The sequence below is a fragment of the Nycticebus coucang genome, chromosome 12 (genome assembly GCF_027406575.1).
Source record: "Nycticebus coucang isolate mNycCou1 chromosome 12, mNycCou1.pri, whole genome shotgun sequence".
In the NCBI taxonomy this organism is placed as follows: domain Eukaryota; kingdom Metazoa; phylum Chordata; class Mammalia; order Primates; family Lorisidae; genus Nycticebus; species Nycticebus coucang.
This window is the reverse complement of record NC_069791.1, coordinates 63,398,322-63,424,130: the sequence shown is the minus strand read 5'-3', so window position 1 is coordinate 63,424,130 and position 25,809 is coordinate 63,398,322. Positions and strand designations below refer to the sequence as shown.

The window sequence follows — 25,809 nt, the reverse complement described above, 5'->3', positions numbered from 1 at the left end:
ATTCATTGAATTCTTGAGACAACTTTTGATATGCTCCTTGAATTTCTAATTCCAACTTTACCTCCATTCTGTTGATCTTATTTGCAATCTAAATTCTGAATTCGATTTCTGACATCTCAGCCATTTGTTTATGAATGGGATCTTCTTGTTGTTCCTTGGGGGAGTTGATCTACTCTGATTATTTATGTTGATGGAGTTTTTCCGCTGATTCTGACCCCATGATTATTATTTATCTTTTGGCTAGATGAGCAGATAAGGTGAAATTGTATTGGGGGCTCCTGGAGTAGTGATTAACCAGCTCTTTGCTCAAGAGCTGGGACTGGTGACTGCAAGTTTCCCCCTACAGCTTTTCAAAGGACCCATACAGTACTATGGCCTGAGACACTGGGGACCTGCTTGGTGTGATGGGGCTAAGTGGTTCTGTCTCGTTTTCATCTAGTCTCTGTCCTGTCCTAGTGAATCAGTAACTCTGGGTTGAAGTCTCAGCTGTGGAGAAATACAAGCAACTAAGACACCCTGCCCCCCATGGGCAACAACTGGAGAAGGAATATGAAACTTTCCCACACAGCAGAACCAGGGTACCATCTTGGTCCATCTTTGAGTGATTCGCCCAGGTCAAGAGTTCCAAATCAATTGTCCCAGTCTGCACCCAGTCTCAAGTGGGGAAGTTCAAAAGGTCTGCAGCAACTAGATAGCAGGGGTCTGCTGGCAGCTCAAGTATGACTCGCTATGGTGCTCCATGGAGTCATAAGTGCCCACTCAGCAAATGAATTAGTCCAGGAAAGTTGATGTCTCCTTCCCTGCCTTGTACCTCTGTCACGCCCAGTCACTGGTAACCTCACAGGGCTGTCACCCAGTTCCTTCCAATGAGCAGGTGCACCAGGGGTTTGTGCCTGCCTGAGTCACTGGGAGATCTATGTCTCCTTGGCCAGGCTGCCAAACTCTGCCACCAGCTGGTAGGGGGAGCTGAAGCCTGACTACCTCAGGTGCTTAATGGAGGCTGGGGAATTTCACTCAGTTCCAGCCCTGCCCCTGATTGATGTTGCTGCCACTTATATTCTTGCAGAATCTGCATTTCTGTCCTGGCTATATTCTCCTGTGGGCCAGGTGCTGTTTCAGTTCATAGAAACTGTGACTCAGCCCTGCCCTGGGCCACTGCTGCTGTGCCAGTTCTCACCCAGCTGGTGACTCTGTCTCCACTGCACTCTGTATTGGGGCGGGCACGGTTAGAACTCACAAATAGCTGTCAGATCCTGCTCTTTCCTGGGCTGATGCTTCTGCCACACCTGCTATTGTCCCAGCTATGCTCCCCTGGGGGCTGGTTGCATCTTGGGCTCACAAAAGCACCAATTCTGACTCAGCCCTACCCTGGGAGTATGCCACCTCTGGGGGCATGCCGATTCTATTCTCTGTTCCTGCTGTGCTCCAACCCGGCAGATACCCAGATATTGCCTCAGGCATACCCTTTGCTCACAGGGCCTGTGTTTCTATCCCAGATCTGTTCTGTGTGGCAGCCACTGGAGCAGAGGCCCAGGTCCCTCTACTTGCTAAGAGAGGTGGGAAGTGTTTCTCCAAAACATCAGCAAGGGTGTGAGCCCTATTGTTCCCACTGCTGCTGCACTGCATTGCGGGTCACTGTCTCTGTCTCTCCCTTATGGCTCCCTTGCTCTAAAGTCCCTGCTGTACACCCATGCCACCGATTCAGCACAGACTTGCAACAGCCCATGTCTTGTCTGCACCTCTCGAGAAAATGCCCAAGAATCTGGATGCCATGGGGGATAGGCTTCCAGACCATGGGGTGAGAGTGGAGGGGAGTGCTGGGAGTTCAGAATTGCCGGTAGCGTATATGTTCGGTTTTAATGCCTGGCAGGAGAGTGCCAGGGCACACTAGTGGGTCCTCTCTGGGAAAGGAGTTCTGGTTTTTAGAGGGTCTCTCCCGTGCTATAAAATAGGAGGAGATCTGAACTCTGCTCGCTTGTTTGTAGAAAGTATACTGCGAGCCATTCTCATGGAGGAGGGGACTCCTGTCTGCTTGGTGATGGGTTTCGTACCTATTTTTTGTTTCTTTGGGTCACAGTTCTCCTCAGCAGGGGTGATGTGTGCTCTTCAATCTTTTCTCTTGGCTGAGCTCCAAACCATCAGCTTACTTGCTAAACTTCTGTCCTTAATTCTCCTTCTGGACAAGAGCCTCTGTGTAAAAGTGGCTCTAGTCGGCCATCTTACCTCCTCCCAGCTACATGTTTATTTGTTTTAAATAAACTTTGCCCATTGATTTAGTAACAATTTATATAACTGTTTAATGTAGAAAATGCAAAACAAATATCTCTTTTAGATGTTTCAGAAGAAACTATAATCCTTCTGGCTTGGAAAAGTTTATTTATTTGCTATTTATATTTGTACTAGTATGTTTAACTCCCTGATGTTGGGAAGCTCTGAAAAGGATAATAACTGGCCCTCAAGGCAAGACCCATCTTTTCCTGCTTTCATAGATTTCAGTTTCTCCAAAGATCTTTTACTAATAAACATATTTCCTAGTTAGCTTGTATTTAGGGAGGAGTGGATAGTAATCCCTGCACAGTGCCTGGTGATTCCTTGCCTGTTCATGCCATGCCCTTGTATGAAGTCCACACAAGGGACTTCCTGGCAGGTGGTCAGAGAAGGCCTCTGGTGGGGTCTAGGAGAGAGAGGAAAGTCTGTAGTGGTGGCGGGGTTGCTGACAGAGGTCCATGGTGTGTGAGGGGTCACTGGCGGCTCCTGCTTGGAGTTAGGGGCTAAGCCAGGCTAGATTGCAGGACATCCTGAGGACAAGTTTTTGGGAGCTTCATTCTAGTAATGGGAGACACTTCATACTTACACAGACTGATAGTGGTCAGGGTAGGTTCCCACAATCCTGAGGGCCATGCAGAAAAGAAATGGCATGGGGAGGGATGTGAGGTATGATGAGAGGATCTTTCAGGAAGTGACACTTTGCCTGTGTCAGTAGAAACTGGGCATCAGGAGACACAGGGAGGGACTTTCCAAGCAAAGGATGAGATGTTGCAATGTTTTGGGGACTGCACAGACTGAGATATTCAAAGGACAGAGAGGCTGGTGTATGGCTCTTGTGAGGTGAAGGGTCCCAAAGGTTCAATGTATAGACTTTGCCATGTGTGGTGGCAGGACTTGGCTTCTGTTAGAGTCCTTTATTGCAGCATGCTTATCTGAGCCAGCCAGAGAGAGAGAGTGCGTGTGCGCGTGTGTGCAAGCATGCCAGGAGGTGGTGCTCACATTATTGACCCTGAGGCTCAGAGCTGCTCTTGGGACCTGGCTGGCTATGTGACCAGTGCCCACTTTTTGTGTGGCTTTGTGCAGAACTCTGCATTCATGGGACATTGGCCTTCCTGGTGTGGCTTGATTACAGCTTCCTTGGCCAGTGTACAGGTCACTGTCTCTCTGTGACCCAGCCATAGTTCCCCTTATATTGCCTGTGTGGGGTGCACAATACCTTGCTGGCACCTGCTTTCTGCATGGCCCTGTGCTTGGTGCTGTGATAGTTGGTGGAAAGAGCAAGGGTGGGTCCTTAGCCATCTTGTGTGTCTGGGGAAATGCACACACCACTGGGTATAACTTTCAATCTCTCAAATTCTGTGTTCTCCTGAGTTCCAGCATTAAGTGAGAAGAAATGATTCACATTGAGGTTCTGTTGCTGCTTATTAGTGGAGTAGATTTTGAACCAGGCACTTAATAGGTCTGAGCCTCAGTTTCCTTTCTTACCAAATGGAAACAGCAGTGGGACTGCCCAAGTGTTAGCTGAGGCAGTTAGTCTGGGATAATTTTGAACGTTATAAAGCATTGTATGTGTTGGGACCTGTTATGATTGCTCTTGTTGTTGTTACAGGGGTATTTTACAGGAGAGGAGAGGAAAGGAGGATGATGCCACTGAGTACTTCCTTTTTGTCAGGCACTTGGTAGATGTTTATAAATGTTATCTAATTCCCTCTGTATAATGACACTGTTTGCTACATAGTGTCCTTATTTTTGCAGGTGAAATAAGATGAAGGCTTATGAACGTGATTGGCCTAGTGTTGAGTAGCTAGTGGCAGGCTGTAGTTGAACCTAGGTCATGGTACGTGTGTGCCACCCTGGAAACAGATCAGCTACAGGCATTGTTTTTGACCTTCTATTTTGTAAGCAGAATTATATTTACTTTCAGTGAACAATTGGAACTGAGCGTGTCTTCTTCATTCCTCAGGACTCCAGAAGACCTTTCCAGATTTGTTGTTGAGGTGCAGCAGAGAGAGCTTGCCCTGAAAGACAAGAACAACGCCATCACCAGCAGGTAGCTGTAATAGCCCAGGGCATTTGTGGGGAAGTGTTAGTTTGGGAGAGTTAGGGTGAGGGAGGTGGGGTGCCCACCTAGCTCACGTGGGACCAGCTGTGCTTCCCTATTTGTTCTGCCTTGGCCTACAATGGGGTGGTGGAATCAGGGGTTTGAGGGCTGTAGTTGCCCCATGTTTCTACCATGTGGTGGAAAGACTTGGAAGAGACACTTTCATAATTCTGACAATGTGCTAAATTGCCACTATGTGTCTAGGGGGTTGGCTTCCCAGCATGTGGTATCCCTGCTTGGATCTGAAGCATTCTCATCTTTCTGACAGTGTGTGGGCTCCCTGTGACCTCCTCATGGTGTAGAAACTTGGTTTGTGGGGGAAAAAGTGTGTACATACTGGCTTATGTCCTCAAAGAGGGCCTAGGGAGAGAATTCCAATGTCCAGATGCCTTTACAAATAACACAAATCTCACCCGGCTGGCTTTAGTAGCCATCAAATTTGTTCCCTAGCTTGGTAGGAAGTCCAGAAGTGGGTAGCTGCATGGCCTTGTCCAGGGCTTCCTGACACCAAGTGGCCAAGTGTGTGATGTCTTTTTCAACTTTGACACCAACTGGGTGTCCTGCAATTCCATTAATTTCTGACACTAACTATTGGATTCAGTGCAGCCCCTTTGGTTGAGGACCTGGTCCTACAAGTCACCCCCACTTCACAAGTCTTGTCCTCAGGGGACTCCATGACCTCCTCCTGGTTTGATAATCTGTTAGAATTGACTTATAGAAGTCAGGGGAGTGCTTTCCTTATTGTCCTTGGCTTATTGTGAAGGATACCACCAGGAAATAGTGTGTACAGCACATGGTACGGGGAAGGGGAATGGGGCTCTTATCCCCCCTCTCTGGGTGTGCCACCAGCTTGAAAGCTCCTCAAGTCTTGGAGTTTGAGAGTTTTTATAACCTAGTTTCCAGCAGCCCACTGCCCTCCCCCTGGAAGCTCCCACCCTTGGTCGTGTGGTCTTTGGTGACCAGCCCTATCCTAAACTATCTAGGGGACTACCCCAAGCTAGCTCATTAGCATGAGCTCAGGTGTGATTGAAAGGGGTGCTTTGTGAATAATGGGAGGTGATCCTATCAGGAAATTCCAAGGGCTTTTGAGAACCAGGCATAGAAGAATGTATTTATGTTTCTTTTCATCTATACCTGGCTCTTCTGGTGTCTCTTGTGACTGCCAGGGGCTGCCAGGCTGAGGAGAAGCCTCTTTTCTTAGATCTCTTTTCTGGAACCAGGAAACTATCTCCTAGACCCCCATTGCCAGCAGGCTTACTTTGGCCTCACTGGCCAAAACTGGGCTGTAGCCTGCCCCAGACCAGCATCAAGAGAAGATTGAACTACTGAGGATGAACTGAGCCCAGTCTGATTCATGGTAGAGGCCTTTGAGCTGTGTGGACAGTGGCATGGGCTCTGGTCTCCTGCAGGAGTGGGGCAGAGGGAGGGGATGTGTGGTGGGATCAGGGTGGCGCTCCTGTGCCTGCACAGCTAACCACCAGTGGTGGATCTATGAGGAAGGCCTGGAGCCAGCCTGCCTGCTATTGGTTATCAAGGATAGGCTTATTCTTCTGTGGAGAGAGTGCTTTAATAATTTATTAATAGCTAGAAGGAAGAGTTTCTTATTTTGGGGGTTGATGTCACTTTGAAAATTGGCTTTTAGAAGCATCTGGTTATGTTGGACATAACCACATCAATTTACTTAAAAAATCTCAAATGACTGAGATTGCCCTTTGCTTTCAAAGCCACTGTCAGATGAAACAGGCATTAAAAGTGATTTGAAATTAAAGCCTTACCATTTTGCCAGGCGATCTTCTTCATTTTACTTTGAATATGAAACAGAATGAACTATTGAGAGAAAGGAAACTTGTCTGTACTTTTCTCTACCAAACAGTGAGGTACTGTCTAAAATTACTTGCTTTGACCAATGGCAGCAGGCCCAGGCACTATATCCAGTGGGCGCGTGGGAGGAAACACTCCCGTCTATGGGTTTCCCCACCTTGTTTCCTACCTCCTCCACTTGTGGTCATAAGCATGGACTGAACCAGCCCACCTCTTTGTGAGGCTGGAGTCTTTGCCCCAGGGAGCAGCCTCTGCAGTGTGTAGGTGTCTTGTGACCCCCTCGTTTTCTACCTCACAGGCCCTGTGGGTTCCTTCGGGCGTCTGATGTTGCTGTGGGTGGAGGGTGAGGTGTTGATGCTTTGCCCTCTTCTGCAAAATGGGTCTTGGGGAGGTGAGGTATGGGCCCTGGTACCGTTCCCATCTTGCTCAAAGGCCTGTGTGGGAGGTCAGGGAGAAGCTGCATTCAAATTCCAAGGTTCTTGTACTTTCCTAGATTGTTCTTTTTGTGTGTGTCTGTGTGCTGTGGCCTGGCATAGGATGTGTGGCTTTTTGCTCTGTGTCAGCCTTTTCAGCTCCAGTTGGTGAACATCACTCTGGCCAGCTTAAGAGATGTGTTGCAAACTGTGCCCTTTGGAGGGGGCTGTGGAGAGACATAGGTGGCCTTTGATACTAAAGTTGGTGTTCTGTGGTCTGCTAGTTGTGTGACTCAGGTGGGTTTCTGACATTATCTTCATCTCTGTCTGTTGACCAGATGGGGCTAGAGGTAACTGGGTGCTGTGAGGTCTCAGCAGGCTGTGTGTCATGCCCAGGAACTGAGATGTCCTGGGATCTCTGCTGCTGCTTACTGGAGGCTGGGGATGGGGCAGAGGTGGACACTTCCTGACAGAGGTGAACTGCAGATCCTGGTAAAGCTCAGGTAGGTGAGAACCCCACTCACCTATGTGCTGTGTACTTCCTAGGTGCTTGGGGCTGGGATTCCCCAGGGAATGGGGTGCCCTGCCTTTGTATTCACTCCCAAGGCCCAGGAAGGAGATAAAACCCAGGGCAGTGGTGGTGTTGGTCCTCAGTACATGACTGTGCTGGCCTCGTGCCTTTGGCCACTGTTTTCTGAGGTGGCAAGGTCCATCGCTGTCCTCCATGGCCTGCTGTGGGGGGTCAGGGAACCTCATAAGGTGTAACATGGAACAGTTAATTGCATTTCCACAAGTATTTTAGAAGCAATTAAGCAGAAATTCAGGTTAAATGTGAAGCAAGCAGTATGGCAGAATGTCAGACCATGATGTTAGGCCACAGTAGTACAGATCAGGCAGGCGGTGTTTTTAAAAAGTTAGAAAGGGTCACTTCTGTTTTGTTCTCATTAAAAGTAATGTGCAATCACTGAAGAACAGACTCTGGTTCCCTTTGAGATTGCAGTGTGGCAGGGCTGCTTCCAGGCATTTTTCCTTGGACATGTGGACCAGCAGGCATGTGCTTTTGTCCTTGTGTTTGCTGTTTGTACTGAATAATTGATCATATCAGTCTTTCTCTGCTAATAAATATTTGTTCATATCATTTTAGCAACTTTTTAATAAGTGATCAAGTGACTACTCTATACTTTTTCTCTTTTTTGAGAGACAGGGTTTTGCTTTATTGCCCAGCATAGAGTGCAGTGGCACCATGACAGCTCACTGCAACCTTAACCTCAACCTCAAACTTCTGGCCTTTAAGCAATCCTCCTACCTCAACTTCCCAAGTAGTTGGAACTATAGGTCTATACCATCACACCCAGCTAATTTTTAAAGTAATTTTTGTAGAGACAAGGTCTTGCTCTTGCTCAGGCTTGTCTTGAACTCCTGGCCTCAAGCAGTCCCTCCTGTCTTGGCCTCCCAGAATCTATATTACAGGTGTGAGCCACTGTGCTCTGCCTGAGTGTCCTATTATTTATATCCCATGCTGGGTGACTTTTTCTTTTTGAATATTAGCTATTATAATCAATGCTATCAGACTTTTTGTGGCATAATATTTGAACAGTTTGCTCAAGATGAATTTCTAAAGTGGAGTGGCTGGGTTGGTGGTTATTTCTATTTTCTGCAGTTTGCCCTTTAGAAGACAAATGTTGCAGTTTATTTTACTTCTGTGAGAAGTATAAAGACAGTGCCAGTCTTGACGTGCTTACATGTATGTCACATAACTTCTCTCCTTTGCTGATCATATGTGCAGAATAGAGTACTTCTTCCTATTGTCACTATCATGGCAACCAGTGTCTTTGTCACCAGTGTGCAGGTTAGTACCTGCACAACGATTGATTTCCACAGAGGATGTCAGCGAGTCCTATGGCTGGTCTCCTTTTTGGAATTCTGAATCTTGTTTTTATCATTTTCTCTCTGTAATTGGCAGCAGTAGTATTCTGCCCTATTTCTGGGACGAACCTGGAACTCTGCTAGCAGGATGAATTTTAAGTAAAGGATAGCAGCACAGTGAAGGTGTGATCTTAACTTTGTGTGGAGTAAGGTGCAGAGAAACCCAGTCCTCCTGCATTAAGCAGGCACTGAGAAGGTGCTGAGTTGAAGAGCCATCACTTGGCTATCATATAAAGTGATGTCATATCTTAGAGTCAGTGCTAGGCCACCTGTTAGCCTAGAGTGAAGAGAGTATTTCATACCATAGCCTTACAGCTTCTGGTCTTTCTTATTGGTGAATCATGATTCTAACGTCTGTTGCCAATTAGACTGAAATTTTGTTGTCTGTCTTAATGTTTTGGGGTCCTTAGGCTGGAGGCTGGACTTATGCTTCCTTCTGGTCTTGGGGCTGGTGTTGGAGAGGTAAAAAGCTTCCTGAGCCCTTCTAGACAGCAGTGGGTGGGGGGCTGACAACTTTCACAGGTTGTGAGGAACTTGTTTGTTAGCTTTCTGCAGGTTCACTCAAATGCTGTACTTGGGAATTTTCTTATCTCATAGTGGAGAGTGTCTATCTCTAGGGCTGCTTTGAGGGTTAAGTGAGATGACTTAGGTAACACATCTGGCACATAGCATTTCTTCATTGTCCCTGGGGATGTGGTGTTGTGATAAGAGTCAGAGATCTCAGATCAAGGAGAGGTTGTGGAGCATCAGGGGGAAGCCCTTCTAGGAGAGTCATGTAGTCATGTGTGTTTAAGTGAGAGGGTGTCTTCACCAGCAAGCTGGGCCTCTCTGTGCTTTTCCCTTTCTTCTTCGTCCTCGGACAGCTCAGGCTCATGGATGGATTGCTGATATGAGTGGCATCTGTCAGCCCTCCTAATCCTCTTTACCTTTAGACAGGGAGTTAATTACAGTACAGAGAGCCTGGCCTTGTTTTCATTCATTTGAGTCTAATGGTGTATCTCCCGGAGCTGGGAAGCTGTGTTCCTCCGTGGCTCAGACCCTACATGCATCCTTTTTCAGACTCAAGTGTAATGTGTTGCTAGGCTCAGGGGATGTGTTGATGGTCAAGGTCTGGGAAGTTTGTGCAGGGGTAGGTGGGGCCGCACTATTTCTGCTTCTCTGCTTTGCTGAAGGTAAAGTATATTCTTGGAGGGGATGGAGGAAAGAGCAGGGTCTTTCAGAACCCTGTCAGGGTGCAGGTCTCCCGTCTATAGACACCATGGTGATGATGGTGATGATGAACACAATCAGTCTGCCACATGTTCACACATACTGTCTCACTTTACCTGGAACAAAAGCTCCAGGGCAAACACTGCTGTTATTCCCTATTTTGCAGAAGAGGAACTTGAGTGCCAGGCTACATAGCTAAGAAGTAGCAGAACAAGACATGAGTTGAGGTCTTTGTGTCTAGAGCTCTGCATGGTATATACGAGGGTGGAGCGTTTGCCCTTGAGAAGCACTGGACATGGTTGCAATCCAGGCCCTTTGTCAAACCTCGTTCCCCTGCCTCAGCAGAGACCTGGGTTGTGGCCCCTGCAATGCTGCCTTGCCTGTCTGAAGTCACAGAGACCTTCCTTGATGCTGATTTAGGCACAGCCGGCTGAGACCTAAGTGGAATGACAGGAACACAGGTAGAGCTCTGTGCATCCTGTCTGCCTTGGCCACTGCAGCTGGCTGGGCCATCTCCTCTGGGCTGGTGGTTCATAAAGCCTTCAAGTGCCACCTGTTCCCTACTGGAATGGCACTCTGGCTCTGTGCTGTTCTACTCACTGCATTTTGTTTGAAGGTTACATTTTGCTGTGCTTGGGCTCTGGAGGTCTCAGAAGAGCCCTTGGTCTGAAGCCATCAGATTGGCAACTCTGAGGCACCTGGAATCCTGGAGTTTCTTGGGCCTCAGCCTGAGGTGTCATTGGGAGCCACCTGGCCTGTGCTGTCTGCTGTTGCTGTCCTTATGCCTGGGGTCTGGCAGTGTTGGGAGGAGACATGTTCTCATTAAGTGTAAGGGACTCAAGAATAATGGATTGAGATAAGTAATTATCACCTGTGTTGTCCATACCAGAGGTGGCTCACTTGGTGGGTGCATTTTGGGGAATCTACCTGCCTTAGATGTTTCCAAGGATCAGCATAGAAGCCATGATCAGCATAGAAGCCATGATTCCTAATGTGGCTCTTTTTCTGTTGTTTTCCCCAAGCATTTAGGCTGTTCTCTTAAGCTATCTTGGAGTAGACCGAGCCCTTATTTCCTTATTTTCTGGTGTCTATGTGAGTTATGGTGCTCTTGATCTGTGCAGATGTGCCAGCATCCTTGGATGCCAGTAGCTGGGCAGGTGTCACAGGCTTTTGGCATGGCCACTGCCTCATCAGCTCTCTTGCCGAGCAGCTTTGTGTCCTTGGATCATCTAGTGAGCATTCCTGTGCTTTGCCTGTCATTCTGTCAGTGGTGACAGTACCACTCATAGACTTGTTGTGAAGACTAAGGAGAATCACCTTGGTAAGGCATATAGACTGGCGCCTGGTATGGTATGCAAGCTGTTAGTGGGTTATTGTAATCATCATAGTCACCTTGGTCATCACGTGCTTTACACTGTGTGACTTCTGAGAGGGTTTAGGGCATGGCAGGACTGAATTTTCTGGGGGCTCCATGAAGGTGAGTTGTCTCTTACATATGGCCAGTGGTGGTGACCAAATGGGGTTGGGCTGCAGATTCCTCTGAGAGGTCTTGATGACAGAATATACCATGGGTAAGTGTGGCGGGTAAGAGAAATGAGTCAGTGAGGACCATGGCCCAGCCTGCTCTTGAACTTTCTTCCTCAGCTGTGTTCCTGCCAGGTCTCATGCTGGTCTTGGTCAGTTTCTCTCCTGGAACAAATGGGCGGCTGGGGTTATCGCTGATGGAGACGAGCCCCTGCCATGTCTGTTTGGCTTTGGTGCCACTCAATGTAATTGGGCTTCGACAGAAGGTATTAAACTAGCCCGTGTTTCATGGTTTGCCTTCATGCATTGGTGTGTGGCAGTCTGTTGTGGCCTGTTTGTTCTAGGGGTGCAGTGGGACTCACTAGCTATGAGTTCTGGTGCCCATGATGGCTCCAGATCAGGATGTGCTCCCATAGGAGGTGCTGGTTGCATGTCCCAGGGTGTCAGCCCTCAGAGCACTGGTGTGAACAGCTCTTTAAGGACCAAGGGAAGAGCGCCTTGGAAAGCATGTGCCTCTCTGTCCAGGATGTGGGAGTGCACTGACCCCTGCAGACGAACTATGTGGCAGCAGGTCCCTGGAACTCCCTTTGACTGGCAGTGAGGTCCTGAGGGAGCCTCTGCCTTCTTGAGCCTCCACTTTTCCACCTGGGAGTTGGCCACATGACATTTATTCCTGCACCCATTGTCTCCAGGGTTCTTCGAGTCTGAGATGCAGCCTGCACAGTGTGCTCCTTTGCTTGTTGCTTCAGTGCAGAGGTCAGGAGTCCAAACCTTTGCTTAGACAATGCCAACCTGGCAGGGCTTCCTGTGCTGCTGACCGTGTCTGTGTTGGTGCTGCTCAGAGCATGGCCACTGGCTGTGTTTTGTTGCTGAGCATGTCAGATGTGCTCAGTGAGAGTGTGAAACTGTGTCTTTAACTTAGATTTAGGTCATGTGTGCTCAGGGGCTTCTGCTGAACAGTCAAGTCTGAGACCTGCATGAAGTTCAGCCCTGCCTGGACTGTGTTCTTTACGTCCTCCACTTTCTCCTCCTGGTCTTCTGTCTATTGTCTATAAAATGGAAATCATGGCAGTGTCTACTCTTGGGGTTAAAATGAGTGCTGAGTGAGATCAGGTATGGGGGGGTCACATATTAAAGTGCTTATAAAATAAGTGCTCCACACATGACAACTGTTATTGTTGTCTGTTAGTGTCACCCTAAACCACGCTGGTGTTCTGTCTCGGAACATGGCCACTGGTAGCCTTTTAGAAGACTGGCTGGTTCCTTGCCCTTCTGTGTCTGTTCTGTCACGTCCTGTTGGTTTGTGCTGTAGGTGGTGGCTAAGGCTCTGGCCGTTCTACATTGGTCATCATGTGCTTTACACTGTTTATTTATTTGTGGCCGCCCTTCTCATTTTGGTCCCTGTTTGTCACCGTGTCCTCTGCCCCTGATAGCATTTCAGCTTGGTATCTGTGGTTTGTAAGATCTGTGCCTAGCCGTCTCTGTGGTTTGTAAGATCTTTGCCCAGCCGTCTGCCACAGGTGGAGTTCCTTGGAGGGTGAACCAGTTTCTCAGCCTCATGAGCTTGGAGGGGACAGTGCTGGTCCAGCATCCTATCTTGGTGGTCCTTCCTCCTGTGATTTCCCAGGTTGGGAGTGTGGTAGTCCTACTTCCTGTCATTCCATTGTCAGAAGGCTATTGTGGTCTGTCCTTCAGTGATTTCCTAGGCTACGGGACTGACAGTCTGCCCTCCTGTCTTGGTGGTCCTGCCTCTTGTGATTCCACCAGGCCCTCTGTTCCAGGGATGTGCTCTACTCCCATGTTCTTTTCTCTGGAGAGGCTTCTGGGCTGCCTGGGCTGGAGTTGGAAGGTGTGTAGGCCCTAACTCCTCTGACCCAGGGTGGAGTAATTTCCTCTGACTGTGGGTGTCTTCCCCTGTCACTGAACGTGTCACACTTGTCACTCTACTCAACGGGACTGTGAGCTCCTTGAGTCTCTCTGATGTCTAGCACAGGCCTTGTTCAGTGAATGAGGAGTCAGTGGCTGAGCACCTTGTGCTCCAGACAGATGTTGTCACTGCTCCTGATTCTGCACTGGTTCCTCTGTCTGTGACAGCCCAGGCCCATGTGTCCTACTATCTTTCCAGGCCTGAGTCCGTCTTTTTTTGATTCCTGCTGGAAGTATGTGCTCCTTCCTGCCTGTTAGCTTTGTCTTTGATGTTAGTGTATGTGTAGTGCTCAGGATCATGATTTTCCTTCAGATGGCAAGCATTTGTGCCACTGTTTCCTACTCAGTATGAGTGAGAAAGTGAGGGAGTGTGAGTGTGGGATTCCCACATGTACCTCTTTCCTATGTGCTGAGTCCTAAACTTTGGTTTCTTTGATCCTGAATAGTCCCCCTCCCTTCCACCTCCCTCCCCTTTCCCCTCCCCCCATACCTCCTTCCCACACCATGGGCCATGCCCTGCCCCTGCTGACTGCCTTGTGGCCCTCCTGATGGTGACAGGACCTCACAAGTTGCTCTGATTTCAGCACCATCCATCTGTGACAGGGGCTTCTGGTGATGTGCATCCTCTCGTGTCACTCTATGCTCCAGACCTGAAGCATTGGGTCCTCTCACCCACCCTCTGCCCCCACCTGCTTGTTCCTTCTGCCCTCCTCTTCCTAAGGGGTCTTGGTATTTGCTTCCCTGACTAGGGCTGTGCCCTTGCTACCCCCTTTGACACTCTGTTGGGACAGAGAGGCTTCCTTCCCTCTAGGGGAACTGGTGTCCTCTGCCAGGTATGTCTTTTCCTCCTGGCCTTGCTGCTGTGTCCCTCACAGCATTTGTCTGATGTGTTTGCTTGTTTGCTTGCTTATTTATATGCTTATTATGTATTTCTCTCAGTTGGAATGTGAACTCCATGGCAGTACAGGGACTTTGGTCATTGTGTGCTTATGTCTTGTACCTAATCTGTGCCCAGCAGGTATTTGTTGAGTGAATAAATGTCTTCCCTTTGCCTAGATGACCTAATAACTCCTTGAGGGAGTGGTGGTATGATGGCTTCAATTACTGTGTCCTCACCCTAGCCCAGGTAGGATTGGGAGGCCTGGTGGAGCATCATTAAAGAGACTATGGGGTAGGAACTGGTACCTTCATCTCTTCTTCCCATTCTAGTTCCTTGTTTCTGTCCTCCCTTTGTTCGAGTATTGGGTCGCCTGATTTGGCAATTTCAGTGGCTGAGTGGTGCCTTGGGCTGCCTATGGCTGGCTTGGTGCTGACCTGTGCTGGCTTGGTGTCTGCAGCTCTCAGGGCCAGGCTTCAGAGCATGGCAGAGTGATGCTAAAAGCTCTTACATGATGTCCCACTAGAGAATGAACTTTTCTTTACTGCTTTATGACTAAGTGGTGTTCACTCATCCCCTTCAAGTAGCACCTGAAAGGCTCTTGTGCTCCAGGTCTGCGTTTGTGCCATAGTGGAAGAAGCACAGCATTCTGTTTGCGTTTTGCTGCAGTGGCCTTGGTGGGTGGGCATGGGTGTGGAGCTGACCACTCTGAAGCACTCTTGTCCTGTTAAGTAAGCTTCAGCTGGTTCTAGCCATGGGCTGGAGAGCAGAGAGCTGAGAGAGCTGTTGTAGGGAGGAAGTAAGAGGGGTGTATGGGCATGTGTACATGTGTGCACACACAGCCACAGTAGTACTGGAAAATGGGAAGGGAGTGTGTTCTGTGGGAGAGATGTCTATTTTCTGGCTACGAAGTAGAAGAAATGGCTTTTGAATTAGATCTTGTAGTACTGGGCCAGAATTCTTTTTTTTTTTTTTTTTGGAAAAAAAACAAAACATGGGGTGGTGCCTGTGGCTCAGTGAGCAGGGTGCCGGCCCCATATGCTGAGGGTGGCGGGTTCAAACCCAGCCCCGGCCAAACTGCAACAAAAAAATAGCCGGGCGTTGTGGTGGGCACTTGTAGTCCCAGCTACTCGGGAGGCTGAGGCAGGAGAATCGCCTAAGCCCAGGAGTTGGAGGTTGCTGTGAGCTGTGTGATGCCACAGCACTCTACAGAGGGCAATAAAGTGAAACTCTGTCTCTACAAAAAAAAAAAAAAAAACATGGAAAATGGCATAAGAGCTGGTATATTTGCAGTAGGGAGCAGATGTTTGAATAAGAGACCTATGTGGTGCGTGATGGTGATGATCCAGAGTGGGGATTTCATGGCTGTCTTGGAAGAAAGCTTCCTTTAGCATCATCAGACCTTACTGTGGCCTTTTCAGAACTCTTAGTCCACAAAGTGCAGTCGGGCTGTCAGGCCCTGTTCCTTTGCACATGTGGACTTTACTTGGAAGTGAGGCTGTGAGCTGTGGCAGGCCCTGTGGTCCTCTTGCAGTGGGTTCCGTGGTTTCCCTTGGTGAGTTGCATGGCTCATCTTCTCAGGGAAGCTGGGGGTTGTACCTGGCCATAGAGAATCTGCTATGATCTCTGCCTGTGTCCTGATCTTGTCCTCAGGGGCCCCTTGTGTAATCGCACCTGGGCTGACCCTTAGTCTGTCTCCCACTGGGTGTCTGGACGGTGGCCGAAGTGTGTACTGGGTTACAGGGAGTGCTTGTATTTTCTCTTCCAGTCTCGTGTGGGGCCTAATGGTGTCCTTGGATACAGAGTGCATCTGCGTTGTGGTGGCATGTCACTCACTGCCTTGGCCTGGCATGGGGCTGGGCTTCCCCAGCAGGAGGCAGCCTTGGGTGCACTGCCTGTGTCTTTAAAATGGGGGCTGTGGCAGTGTCTGCCTCTTGGGTGGTAGTTATCACAGCACACTCCCTCAGCACAGCGCCAGTCCTCTTTTAGGAACTTGGTGCAGGATAGCTTTGGTCAGTCTTGTTAGCATGTGCCCTTAGGAAAGTTTTTCATCTTTCTTTGGAGTCAGTTTTCTCTTCTGTAGGACAGGTATTTTTCAGGAAAATGTCATGCGTCCAGTGGATCTGCCATCCCTGCTCCCAGTATCTAACACTATGTGCTTTAACATGGCCCTGAGCCCCTCTGTTTGAGGTGGCCAGACCTGGAAGCTGAAGGCCCGGCTGTGGGCTTCTGAACCAAGACAGTGCAGGTTGGCACTGCCTTGAGGCATGCTGTGGTGATTCCTGGCTCTTTCTGTTGAAGTCTGCCTGTGCTTTTGGTTTTCAAGCCCTTTTGCTGCTTGTTTGGGTCTTTTGGCTGGATAAGAGGACTCAGCCACACCTGACACAGTAGCCAGGTTGCATGGAGGAGGCTGGACTTTCCTCTGGCTGTCAGTATGAAGCAGCCTCCCAGGGTGCTGGTACCTGCTTGCAGTGCCCAGGCTTGGACGTGAGATGGTGCCTGCATCCTTTATAGCCACTGGCTCTTGCTCTCTCCTCCTAGAACTTCCTTGTGGGGCCTCCTCAGTGGTGCTATTGGTACCAAGCCCATGTATTTGGTGGCCAACTAGAGGGAGAGAGAAGAGGAGATGGGGAGGGAGGAAAGGTTGTATAACTGGAAGGCCTCAGTGTGAATGGGCATCTGTCACAAGTGTCTCCTTCGGGCTGTTTTTCTCTTTCCCTTACCTAATAAGTCTTCTTTCCTGGAAGACTGCAGGAAAACAGTCTTCCAGCTGTTTCCTGGTCGGTGTTAGTGAAGTTCAGGGTGCAGGGCTCATGGACCCCAGGTGCCTGTACTGCCAGGTCTCAGGGTGGGTGTGCTGTTCACAGAGACAGGCCCCTCCAGCTTGTGCTGGGACCCATCTGAGGTACTCTTATGCTCAGATTGTAATGCTGTCTGGCTCCTGTCTCTCAGGAGACAGTGTGGTCCATCTGGGCCACCCAGGAGAGGCTGCTGTGCCAGCCCAGCACATGACCGAACAGACCAGGTGGGGGCTCTGAGCTGGTACATAGGGGTGATGGCAGACTGTGACTGAGCCTGAGCTTTGCAGATTGGGTGGACCGACCATACTCCCTCCTCAGGGAGAGCCCCCTGGGTGAGGACACGGCTCCTTCATGAAGAGGCAGGTTTAGCATCTGCTGTTGTGGGCTCTAAGCATGCTGGCCAAGACTCCTGATCCTGCTGCTTTAGCCAGCTTGTGTTGCGTCTTTCAGCAAGATGAGATGCCATTAATATTTCACACCTAGACTGTTTCCTTGCATGTTTTGCATTTCCATATTTAAAATGCCGTTTACATATTCATGGATTTTTAAATAAGTTTTTATTGTTAAGGGATGCGGAAGTAGATAAAATGTGAAAACTCCCTCTTTTATTCAAGTACTAGAAAAAAAAATTCATCTCCAAATGTAATCACTTTCTGAGTGGTTAGTTCTATAGCAGTTGCTATGGGAGATTATTCTGGAAGCCAGGAGGTGCTAGGGTCACTTAGCCTTCCTCCCCAGTGTGTGGGGCAGGCTGGTACTGTGGCATTGTGTCCGCACCTGCAGTCAGATGCTGAGGCATTGTCGCTCTTCTTGGTTTCTTCTGGTGTAGACCTGCCCTTCTGCTAGGACTTGGGCACAGCTCTTATCCATGTCACCATTGCCCTTTTCTTTTTATTTCTTTCTTTCCTTTTTTTTTTTTGAGACAGTCTCAAGCTGTTGTCTTGGGTTGTGCTGTGGCGTCATAGCTCACAGCAATGTCCAGCTCTTGGGCTCAAGCCATCCTTTTGCCTCTCCTGAGCTCAAGCGATATACCTACCTTGGCCTCCCAGAGTGTTAGTATTACAGGTGTGAGCCACTGCACCCAGCCTGAAGAACCAGATTGTTTTGTTTGTTTGTTTGTTTTTTGTAGAGACAGAGTCTCACTTTATTGCTCTTGGTAGAGTGCCGTGGTGTCATACAGCTCACAGCAACTTCCAACTCCTGGGCTTAAGTGATTCTCTTGCCTTAGCCTCCTGAGTAGCTGGGACTACAGGCGCCCGACACAATGCCCAGCTATTTTTTTGTTGCAGTTTGGCTGGGGCCGGGTTTGAACCCGCCACCCTTGGTATATGGGGCTAGTGCCCTACTCACTGAGCCACAGGCACCATCCACTATTGCCCTTTTCTTGATGGAGGAAACATCTAAGGCAGACGAGGGTCTTCATTTTGGAAGTGACTGTAACTCGCAGGTCTCTTGTGGGACAAACACAGGTCTCTTCTCTACCTCAGCTCCTGTTGACTGGCATCAGCAGTGCTTTTGTCACCAACTGTTTTTGCACCGACTGGCCTTCACACTCCTGGTTTTGCTTCTGCCAGTTGGAACTTTGAAGGGCCACTCAAGCCTGGTGCCATGATCCCCTTTCTGCAGGGGGGATCATCGTGAGGGTCAGTAAGGATATGGAGGGCCTGGGGCTGCTGGAAGAAGTGCAGCTATTTCTGCTTTATGTTCGGGTGCCAATGAGTTGGGCTGAGCTTTTGCTCCTGGGACGTTTGCCTGGTGGGAGGTCTAGCAGAAGACAATGGAAACTGACAAAGAGTGAGGAGCCTTGGCAGCGTCATCCACAGGTTGCCTCACAGCTTCAGGATCTTGTGTGGGTCTGGTCCTTAGACGCACACAGGCCATCGAAGTCACCAGCTACTTTGGAGAGATGTTGAAGACTTTGGAATTCACAGAAATATGGCCATGGCTCCTTGGTCTGCAGCCTGATGGGTAGTTGAGGCGCAGGCTTGTTGGGGTCTGAACAAGACCACCTAGCTAGAAAGGGCCCTGGAGAACACAAGAGACCCAGGCCCAGAGAAGGGAAGAGACTCAGTCCTGGCTCATAGATACAGGCCTGACTGATCTCTAGTGTGTTATTTTTATTTTTTTAGACATGAAATTATTTTTTAATATCTCAGACCTTTACATGAAGCCTATGACACCTTTGATGACACAAAAGATAAAATGAAAATTTCCATATAAAAATGTAAAAAGTTCACAATGCAGATAAAACTATGAGCAAAGTCAAACATCAAATGGTATAGTAACTATTTGTTTTTAAAACAGTCTCTGAGTTGGTAAGCATGTGGTAGTTTTAAGTGCACAAGGTTGCTTTCCAAAGCCTCTAGCTCCCAGGCTTTGCCTATGGTGCTTGGCTTTCTTGGAGACTATGAGAATGGAGGGTCTAGTGGTGGAGACTCTGGTAGGACCCTCAGGTGGGTAGTAAGTGCTTCCGGTTCTGCCAGGGCAGAGTGCTAGGTGCTAGGTGGAGAGCACAATGCAGAGTGGGCCCTGCATTGCCTTGCCATTTCTGTGTAGAGCCCCTCCTGCTGGCCCTCACTGGAGCACTTGTAGACAGAGTCTCCTGGAGCACCTTGGCCTAGCATGGCCTGGATGGCAGTGTCTAATTCCTTCCCTGTCTGTGGGGTGCTCAGGAACCTCCCTTTGGCCCCAGCCCAGACTCTAGAGGGTTCTCCCAGCAAGTGTTTCCATACTCTTGGGGCTCTGGTCAATTGCCGGTGGCTGGTTCCTCCAGAGACCAGAGGCAGGGACACAAAACTCTCAGGGCCATGGCCACTGCTGGAAAGGCCATGAGTTGTCATCCACCCTGCAGAGAGCAAAGGGGCACTCAGTGTGCTCTTGGCTCAGGGCACCTCGCCTCCTGGGGTGCCTTGGACTGCAGCTTGTGAACTTGATGGGAAAAGTGGTCTGAGAGTGTGGCTCTGGCCCTGGGAGTCTGGCGCTATGGCTGGAGACAGAAGAGCAGGGTGAAACTGTTAGTGCAGGCCAGCAGATGGCATGAGCCGTTCCCTGGGGTGGTACACTCCCAGCACTCAGTTCAGTGTGGTAGCAGTGGTGTGTGGGGGTGCTGATCAGGGGTGGGAATACCCTGTTCATTGCCTTTAAACCTTCCTTCACCCCAGAAGAGCTGTGGGAACCTGGTTTTCAAAGATTCTGTCGGTGTGGTCCTTCCTCACAGCCTCGCCCTGTGTGGATGCATGCGGGAGGCAATGCTGAGACAGGATGTCTTTACTTTATCCCTCTCCATCTGTCCCCTGTGTAGGAACGTTTGCTCCAGGCCTCTCAGCGATGAACGTTGACCTGAGCTAAGAGAAGTTCCCATTTTCCTAGGTTCTTGAAACCTCTGCTGCTTTTTCATCTGGAAAATCAGGCTAATTGACTCCTACTTTGTAAGATTATTGGAAAATTGAAGATCAGTGGAGTTCCTGACACCAAGTAGGTGCTCAGTTAACAGCAGCCACCACTACCAGAGAATTGGGTTGTGGCCCCTGTCACAGGCCTTTTGTGGTCCTGTTTACGTGTCTTTCTGAGATGGAGTTTCCTTATCTGTAACAGGTTTGAGGTTGGGTACCGGATAAGTGGTGGTGGATTGTTGTCCTCATTTCAGCTCTCATCGGTGTTGTCTCAGAACAGAGATAGAGCTAAGGACAGTGTTGTGGCATTGTAAGGGAGGACCTGCCAGCCAGTGCTCATTTGCTTCCTGGCCACGAACTTGACTTTATCTTAATGAGCCGGAAATGTGAGTTTGGCATTCATGCCCTAAATCTCCACCTCTCACTGTGGTTTTCCTTCAGTTTTGTCAGTGAAATCTTTTTTTAACCTCCCCATGCTGAAGTACTTATCTCTGTTGGCCACTTGCTTGCACCGCCTTCCTCGCTGTGGTGCTGAGGACGCCTCCCTCTATTTGGCTGTATGGGCTCTGGGCTGAGTGTGCCCATGGGGGCGCTAGCCTCAGCCTCAGGATGCAGAAGCCATTTCTGAGGATCAGGTGCCAGAGAGTTCTGGAATGTGGTGTACACAGAGTGTAGGTCTGATATGTTGGGAAGCTTGGCTCACCTTAGGGCTTATAATGCATGCCAATTCCTTTTCCTCACTGTAAAAAGTCTAGCTGTGGCAGGTTTCCCTCCCATTCCCACAAAATCTTTTGTAGCATTGGTTGTAGCATGCAGTGGTCAGAGTGTAGAGGGTGCCACATCCGATGGGCTGTGGAATGCTGTGCCTGTGATTGTGGATGGGGGACATAGGGTCTGGCACAGGCTTATGCCACCTGCTGGACTTGCCCTCTTTGAATAGAGGAATGTGCCCTAGGAGTGGAGGGAAGGAAGAGGAAGTCTGTGGAGTCATGTGGCACTTATGGCATAGCTGAGTAGAGCATTTATGCATGCTTGCCCTTTGTGATGTTTCTGTTAGATAATAGGCAGTGCTGGATCCCAGTGCCCCAGATAAGAAAATAATATTTGGAGGGTCATGCACGTTTGAGAAGAGGGTGCCTGGGCCATCTCTGTCTTTTGGAAGCAAACATCTTTATTGCCCCCCAGCCCCCACAAGAGGTGGTATTAGAATCTAGATTTCCTCAAACATTTGGGGAAAAAGCAAAAACAAAATAATGTTGTTTATTATTGTTTTAAAAAGAGAGTAAAGGAGATAGTAAAGAACCTTTGTTGGTTGTTCTCTAAATCTTTTGGTGCCTTGAACTTTTGCTTTCTTATTTTAAAGGTGTCTGCATGAAGTCTAGGCCTGGGGAAGCAGCCTTGCTACAGGAGGCCAGAGCAGGGACCAGGGCTGTGGGAGCTATTTGGGGAGACTGAACTGGGGTCCCAAATTCAAGAGGGTGTGTGTGTCCTAGGCCACCTAGCCCTAGCTTAGTATTGCTGAGCCTGGGATGTTATCAACTGGCCGGTCAGCAGTCTTTCATGAATATATCTCTTAAGCTTCCTTAAGTTTGTGTGAAGTTTGTAGGCCCTGAGCCAAGAGCTTCCTCCTTAGACATGAAGCCAGACCACTGATACCTCTTTTCTATAAACAAGCCCAGGAAAACACACACATTGATTCTTAGTATGCACGTGTGGAGAGCCGCTCTGTGGTGTCAGGCAGTACAGTTTCCTTCCTTGTTTGGCAACTCATCAAATCAGTCTGTGCCTCCTCTCCCAGTGGCCTTAGCCACTCACCCAGGGAAAATGATGGGACGTGGAGATGGTGAAGAGATGGGTGAGCTGGGGATTACCTCTCCTGCGGGGGTATAGGACAGTACTCTGTGGGTCTGCCTGTGAGAGAATAGGGGCATCTGAAAGGTGGAAGCTTGCTGCAGGCTGGTGAACTTTGTCTGAGGGAGGGGCTCACGTTCACCTTGTGAAACTGGCTAAGATAGAGCAGGAACATAGAAGTGTGTATTAAGCACCAATGTGAACCCAGAAACTTTCATGTGTGACCCTCCCTGACCCTTGTGCTAATCCTGCATGCTGATGGGACGTGCTCATTCATTTTCCAAGGTCATTGAGCTGGTTTGGACTGGAGTCTTGGTATGAACTCAGGGCTGGCTGTTTTCTAAGCCTGCGTTCTTTCTCATCACATTACCTTCTATTGGACAGTGCTTTTTCAAGCTTTGATACCCATGGTCACTTCTCTGAGACCTCAATTTCTGACCTGTTTTTAATACTATGGCCAAGAAACATAGTTTAACAGACTCAGTGGAATGAACAGCACTGGTTTTGCCATGAACTCGTGATATTGGTTGGTGCCTTGGCAGTAATGAGTCTCTGTTTATATCTTACTGTGTTTGGTGTGGGCACAGGCTCCAGATGAAGTAAGGATGTGATTCCTACTAGAGGAGAGTCCCTTCTGCCTGGGAATATAAACTAACAATGAATCAGAGAAGTGGAAAGAGTTGAATTGTGTATTTCTAACCTTTGGCTATGCTTCCTCCATGCAGAGGGTCAGAGGTTCCTGCTTGGCTGATTACAAATGATATGGGGGAAAATAACATGAAAACATAGATTCTTAGAAGACTCTTTGCTAAGTAAATTTCCCTTTTCATAGTATATTCATGTTGAAAATATGTGCACACATGTCATTATTAGAGTGGATGGACTTGGTGGGGTGGCTGACACCTATAATCCCAGCACTTTGGGAGGCCATGGAGAGAGGATTGCTTAAGGCCAGGAGTTTAAGACCAGCGTGGGCAACATAGTGAGACTTTTTCTCTACCAAAAAAAAAAAAAAATTAGAAAATTAACTGGGTGTGGTGATGCGCACCTGTAGTCATAGCTACTTGGGAGGCTGAGCCAGGAGGGTCACTTTAGCTCAGGAGTTTGAGGCTGCAGTAAGCTGTGATTATGCCACTGCACTCCAGTCTGGACAACACAGGTAGACCCTGCCTCAGGAACAGAGTTGATGGATAAGAATTCAGCACATTGTCTGCCAGAGATTGGGCTCTTAATCTCTTGAACTTGTTGAATATTCTTTCTTCTTTACCAGGATTGCTCTAACTTTTTGGTCTCAGGATCCATTAACACTAAGCAATTATTGAAAATGAAGAGTTTGTATTTGCAGGGGCCATATCTATCAGTATTTTCTATTTGGGAAGTTAAAAGTTAAATATTTACAATTATATTTATTTATAATTTCATTAAAAACAAGTTACTATCTGATGAAATATATTATGAAAAAGATACTTTCTAAAACAAAACAAGATTTAGTGAGAAGAGTGACATTATTTTTTACATTTCAGTAACTCTTTTGACCTGTGATTAAATTTGCATGCGTATTCTGTCTGGTTTTGTGGTCTGTATTGTTGGAGTCTGTGCAGCTGGAAGAAGGAGGGCCTGGCAGGCTGTGAGGGGCTGCACACTCAGTGGTGCTCAGCATCACTTCCTTGTGTGGGTGTAGCGCTGAAAGGCTCAGGGTTCACCATGAGTGGACACCTTCTATGGCTAGTCCCACTTGTCTGTTTAAAATTCTGATTTGAGTGTATAGGGTGCTTTGTAGTGTTCATTGCAATTCAGGAACATCAGTTATTAAACATTGAGGAAATTTCCCCAGTTTTAGCTTCTCTTAGGAAGGTGTTACTAATGTCTCATTAAAAAGGACCATTTTGCAATATGCCGTGGTGGTGGAAGGAGGATGACTCAGTTTGTAAGCAGTAGAACTGAATTTCCTTCCAGTGTTCTTACTCTTGATGAATGACAGGGAGGAGCCATTCCCACCCCAGAATTGAAGATGGCTCCTGCCTGATTCCTAGTGAGGAACTTGGGCTGTCTCAAGATGTTCTCTGGGAGTCCTGGAGACCCAGATGGTATTTAATGAGAGAAGGTAGGCCTGCCCAGAGATGTTTATACCTGCTGAACATGTAGACTCTTTGGTGACTGGTCCTGGTCAGAGTTGTCTTTTTTTGCAGTTTTTTTGGCCAGGGCTGGGTTTGAACCTGCCACCTCCGGTATATGGGGCCAATGCCCTACTCCTTTGAGCCACAGGTGCCACCCGAGTAACTGATTTCTTATTACTTGTCAAATTTTTCCATTTTAAAACCAGTAAGAATCTAGAAGCTTTCTTGCTAAGATAAGGAACAAGGCAAAGATGTCCCCTCTCACCACTACCTTTTCAATATCATGCTGAAAGTTTTAGTTAATGTAGTAAGACAAGAAAAGGAAATAAAAATGTATAAGAAAAGAAAATAAAGGATAGGGAGATATAAAACTATCTTTATTTGCAGATGACATGATTATCTATGTAGAAAATCCCAAAAAATTAACAGTAAAATTTGTAGAACTTGTAAGTTTTTATAGCATATTTGCAGGATATAAGGTTAGTATACACAAGTCATTAGAATTTGAAATTAAAAACATGATAACATTAGGCTGGTCACCATGGCTCATGCCTATTATCCTAGCACTCTGGGAGACTGAGGTGGGTTGATTGCTTGAGCTCAAGAGTTTGAGACCAGCCTGAGAAAAGTGAGATCCCGTTTCTTAAAAAAAATTAGCCAGACTTTATGGGAGGTGCCTGTAGTCCCAGCTACTCTGGAGGCTGAGGCAAGAGAATCACTTGAGCCCAGGAGTTTGAGGTTGGAGAGTGTTGGGCCAATGAGACAGCAGCGGGCAGAGTCAGGAGCAGATAGGGCCCTTGAAATCCCTCCCCAGGAGCTCACAGGAGGGGAGAAGCTGAGGTGCGAGAGTGCTGGACTGGGCACATGAATGGGTGGTTTAGCAAGTGCCGGAGATGCACCTTAGGCACAGATACAACCTATTACAAACATGTTCTCAATTAGCAATGATTAATCCTCAAATTAGAAAACACAACAGGACAGCTACTCAGGAGGCTGAGGCAAGAGAATCGCCTACGCCCAAGAGCTGGAGGTTCCCGTGAGCTGTGACACCATGGCACTCTACCGAGGGTGACATCATATTGAGACTCTTGTCTCAAAAAAAAGAAAGAAAGAAAAATTAGCCAGGCATGGTGGTATGAGCCTGTAGTTCCAGCTACTTTGGAGGCTGAGGGAAGAGAATTACTTGAGCCCAGGAGTTTGAGGTTATATTGAGTTAGGATGAGGCCACTTGTACTCCAGAGCCCAGGTAACAGAGTAGGATCCTGTCCCCGCCTCCCCCCCCCCCCACCGAAAAAAGCTGGGCATGGTAGCTCATTCCTATAATCCTAGAACTTTGGGAGGCCAAGACACTTGAGCTCAGGAGTTCCAGACCACCCTGAGCAAGAGTGAGACGTCTTCTCTCCTAAAAATAGAAAAATTAGCTGGACATTGTGGTGGGTGCCTATTATTCCCGGCCACTGGGGAAGCTAAGGCAGAAGGATCGTTTGATCCCAGGAGTTTGATGTTGCTGTGAGCTAGACTGACACCATAGCACTCTACCTAGGGCAATAGGGTGAGATTTTTGTCTCAAAGAAAAAAAAAAA

The 25,809-nt window shown here is 48.2% G+C and overlaps 1 protein-coding gene across 5 annotated transcripts in view; it reads left to right on the top strand.

Annotated features, from left to right (window-relative positions):
- MAD1L1 (mitotic arrest deficient 1 like 1) overlaps positions 1–25,809 on the top strand; it is a 472,925-nt gene that overhangs the window by 75,249 nt on the left and 371,867 nt on the right. For all 5 annotated transcript variants that reach the window (XM_053555531.1, XM_053555533.1, XM_053555530.1 and 2 more), the window contains one exon: positions 4,232–4,318. In XM_053555531.1, the coding sequence (XP_053411506.1) occupies positions 4,232–4,318 (87 nt within the window). The remainder of the gene's footprint in view (positions 1–4,231; positions 4,319–25,809) is intronic.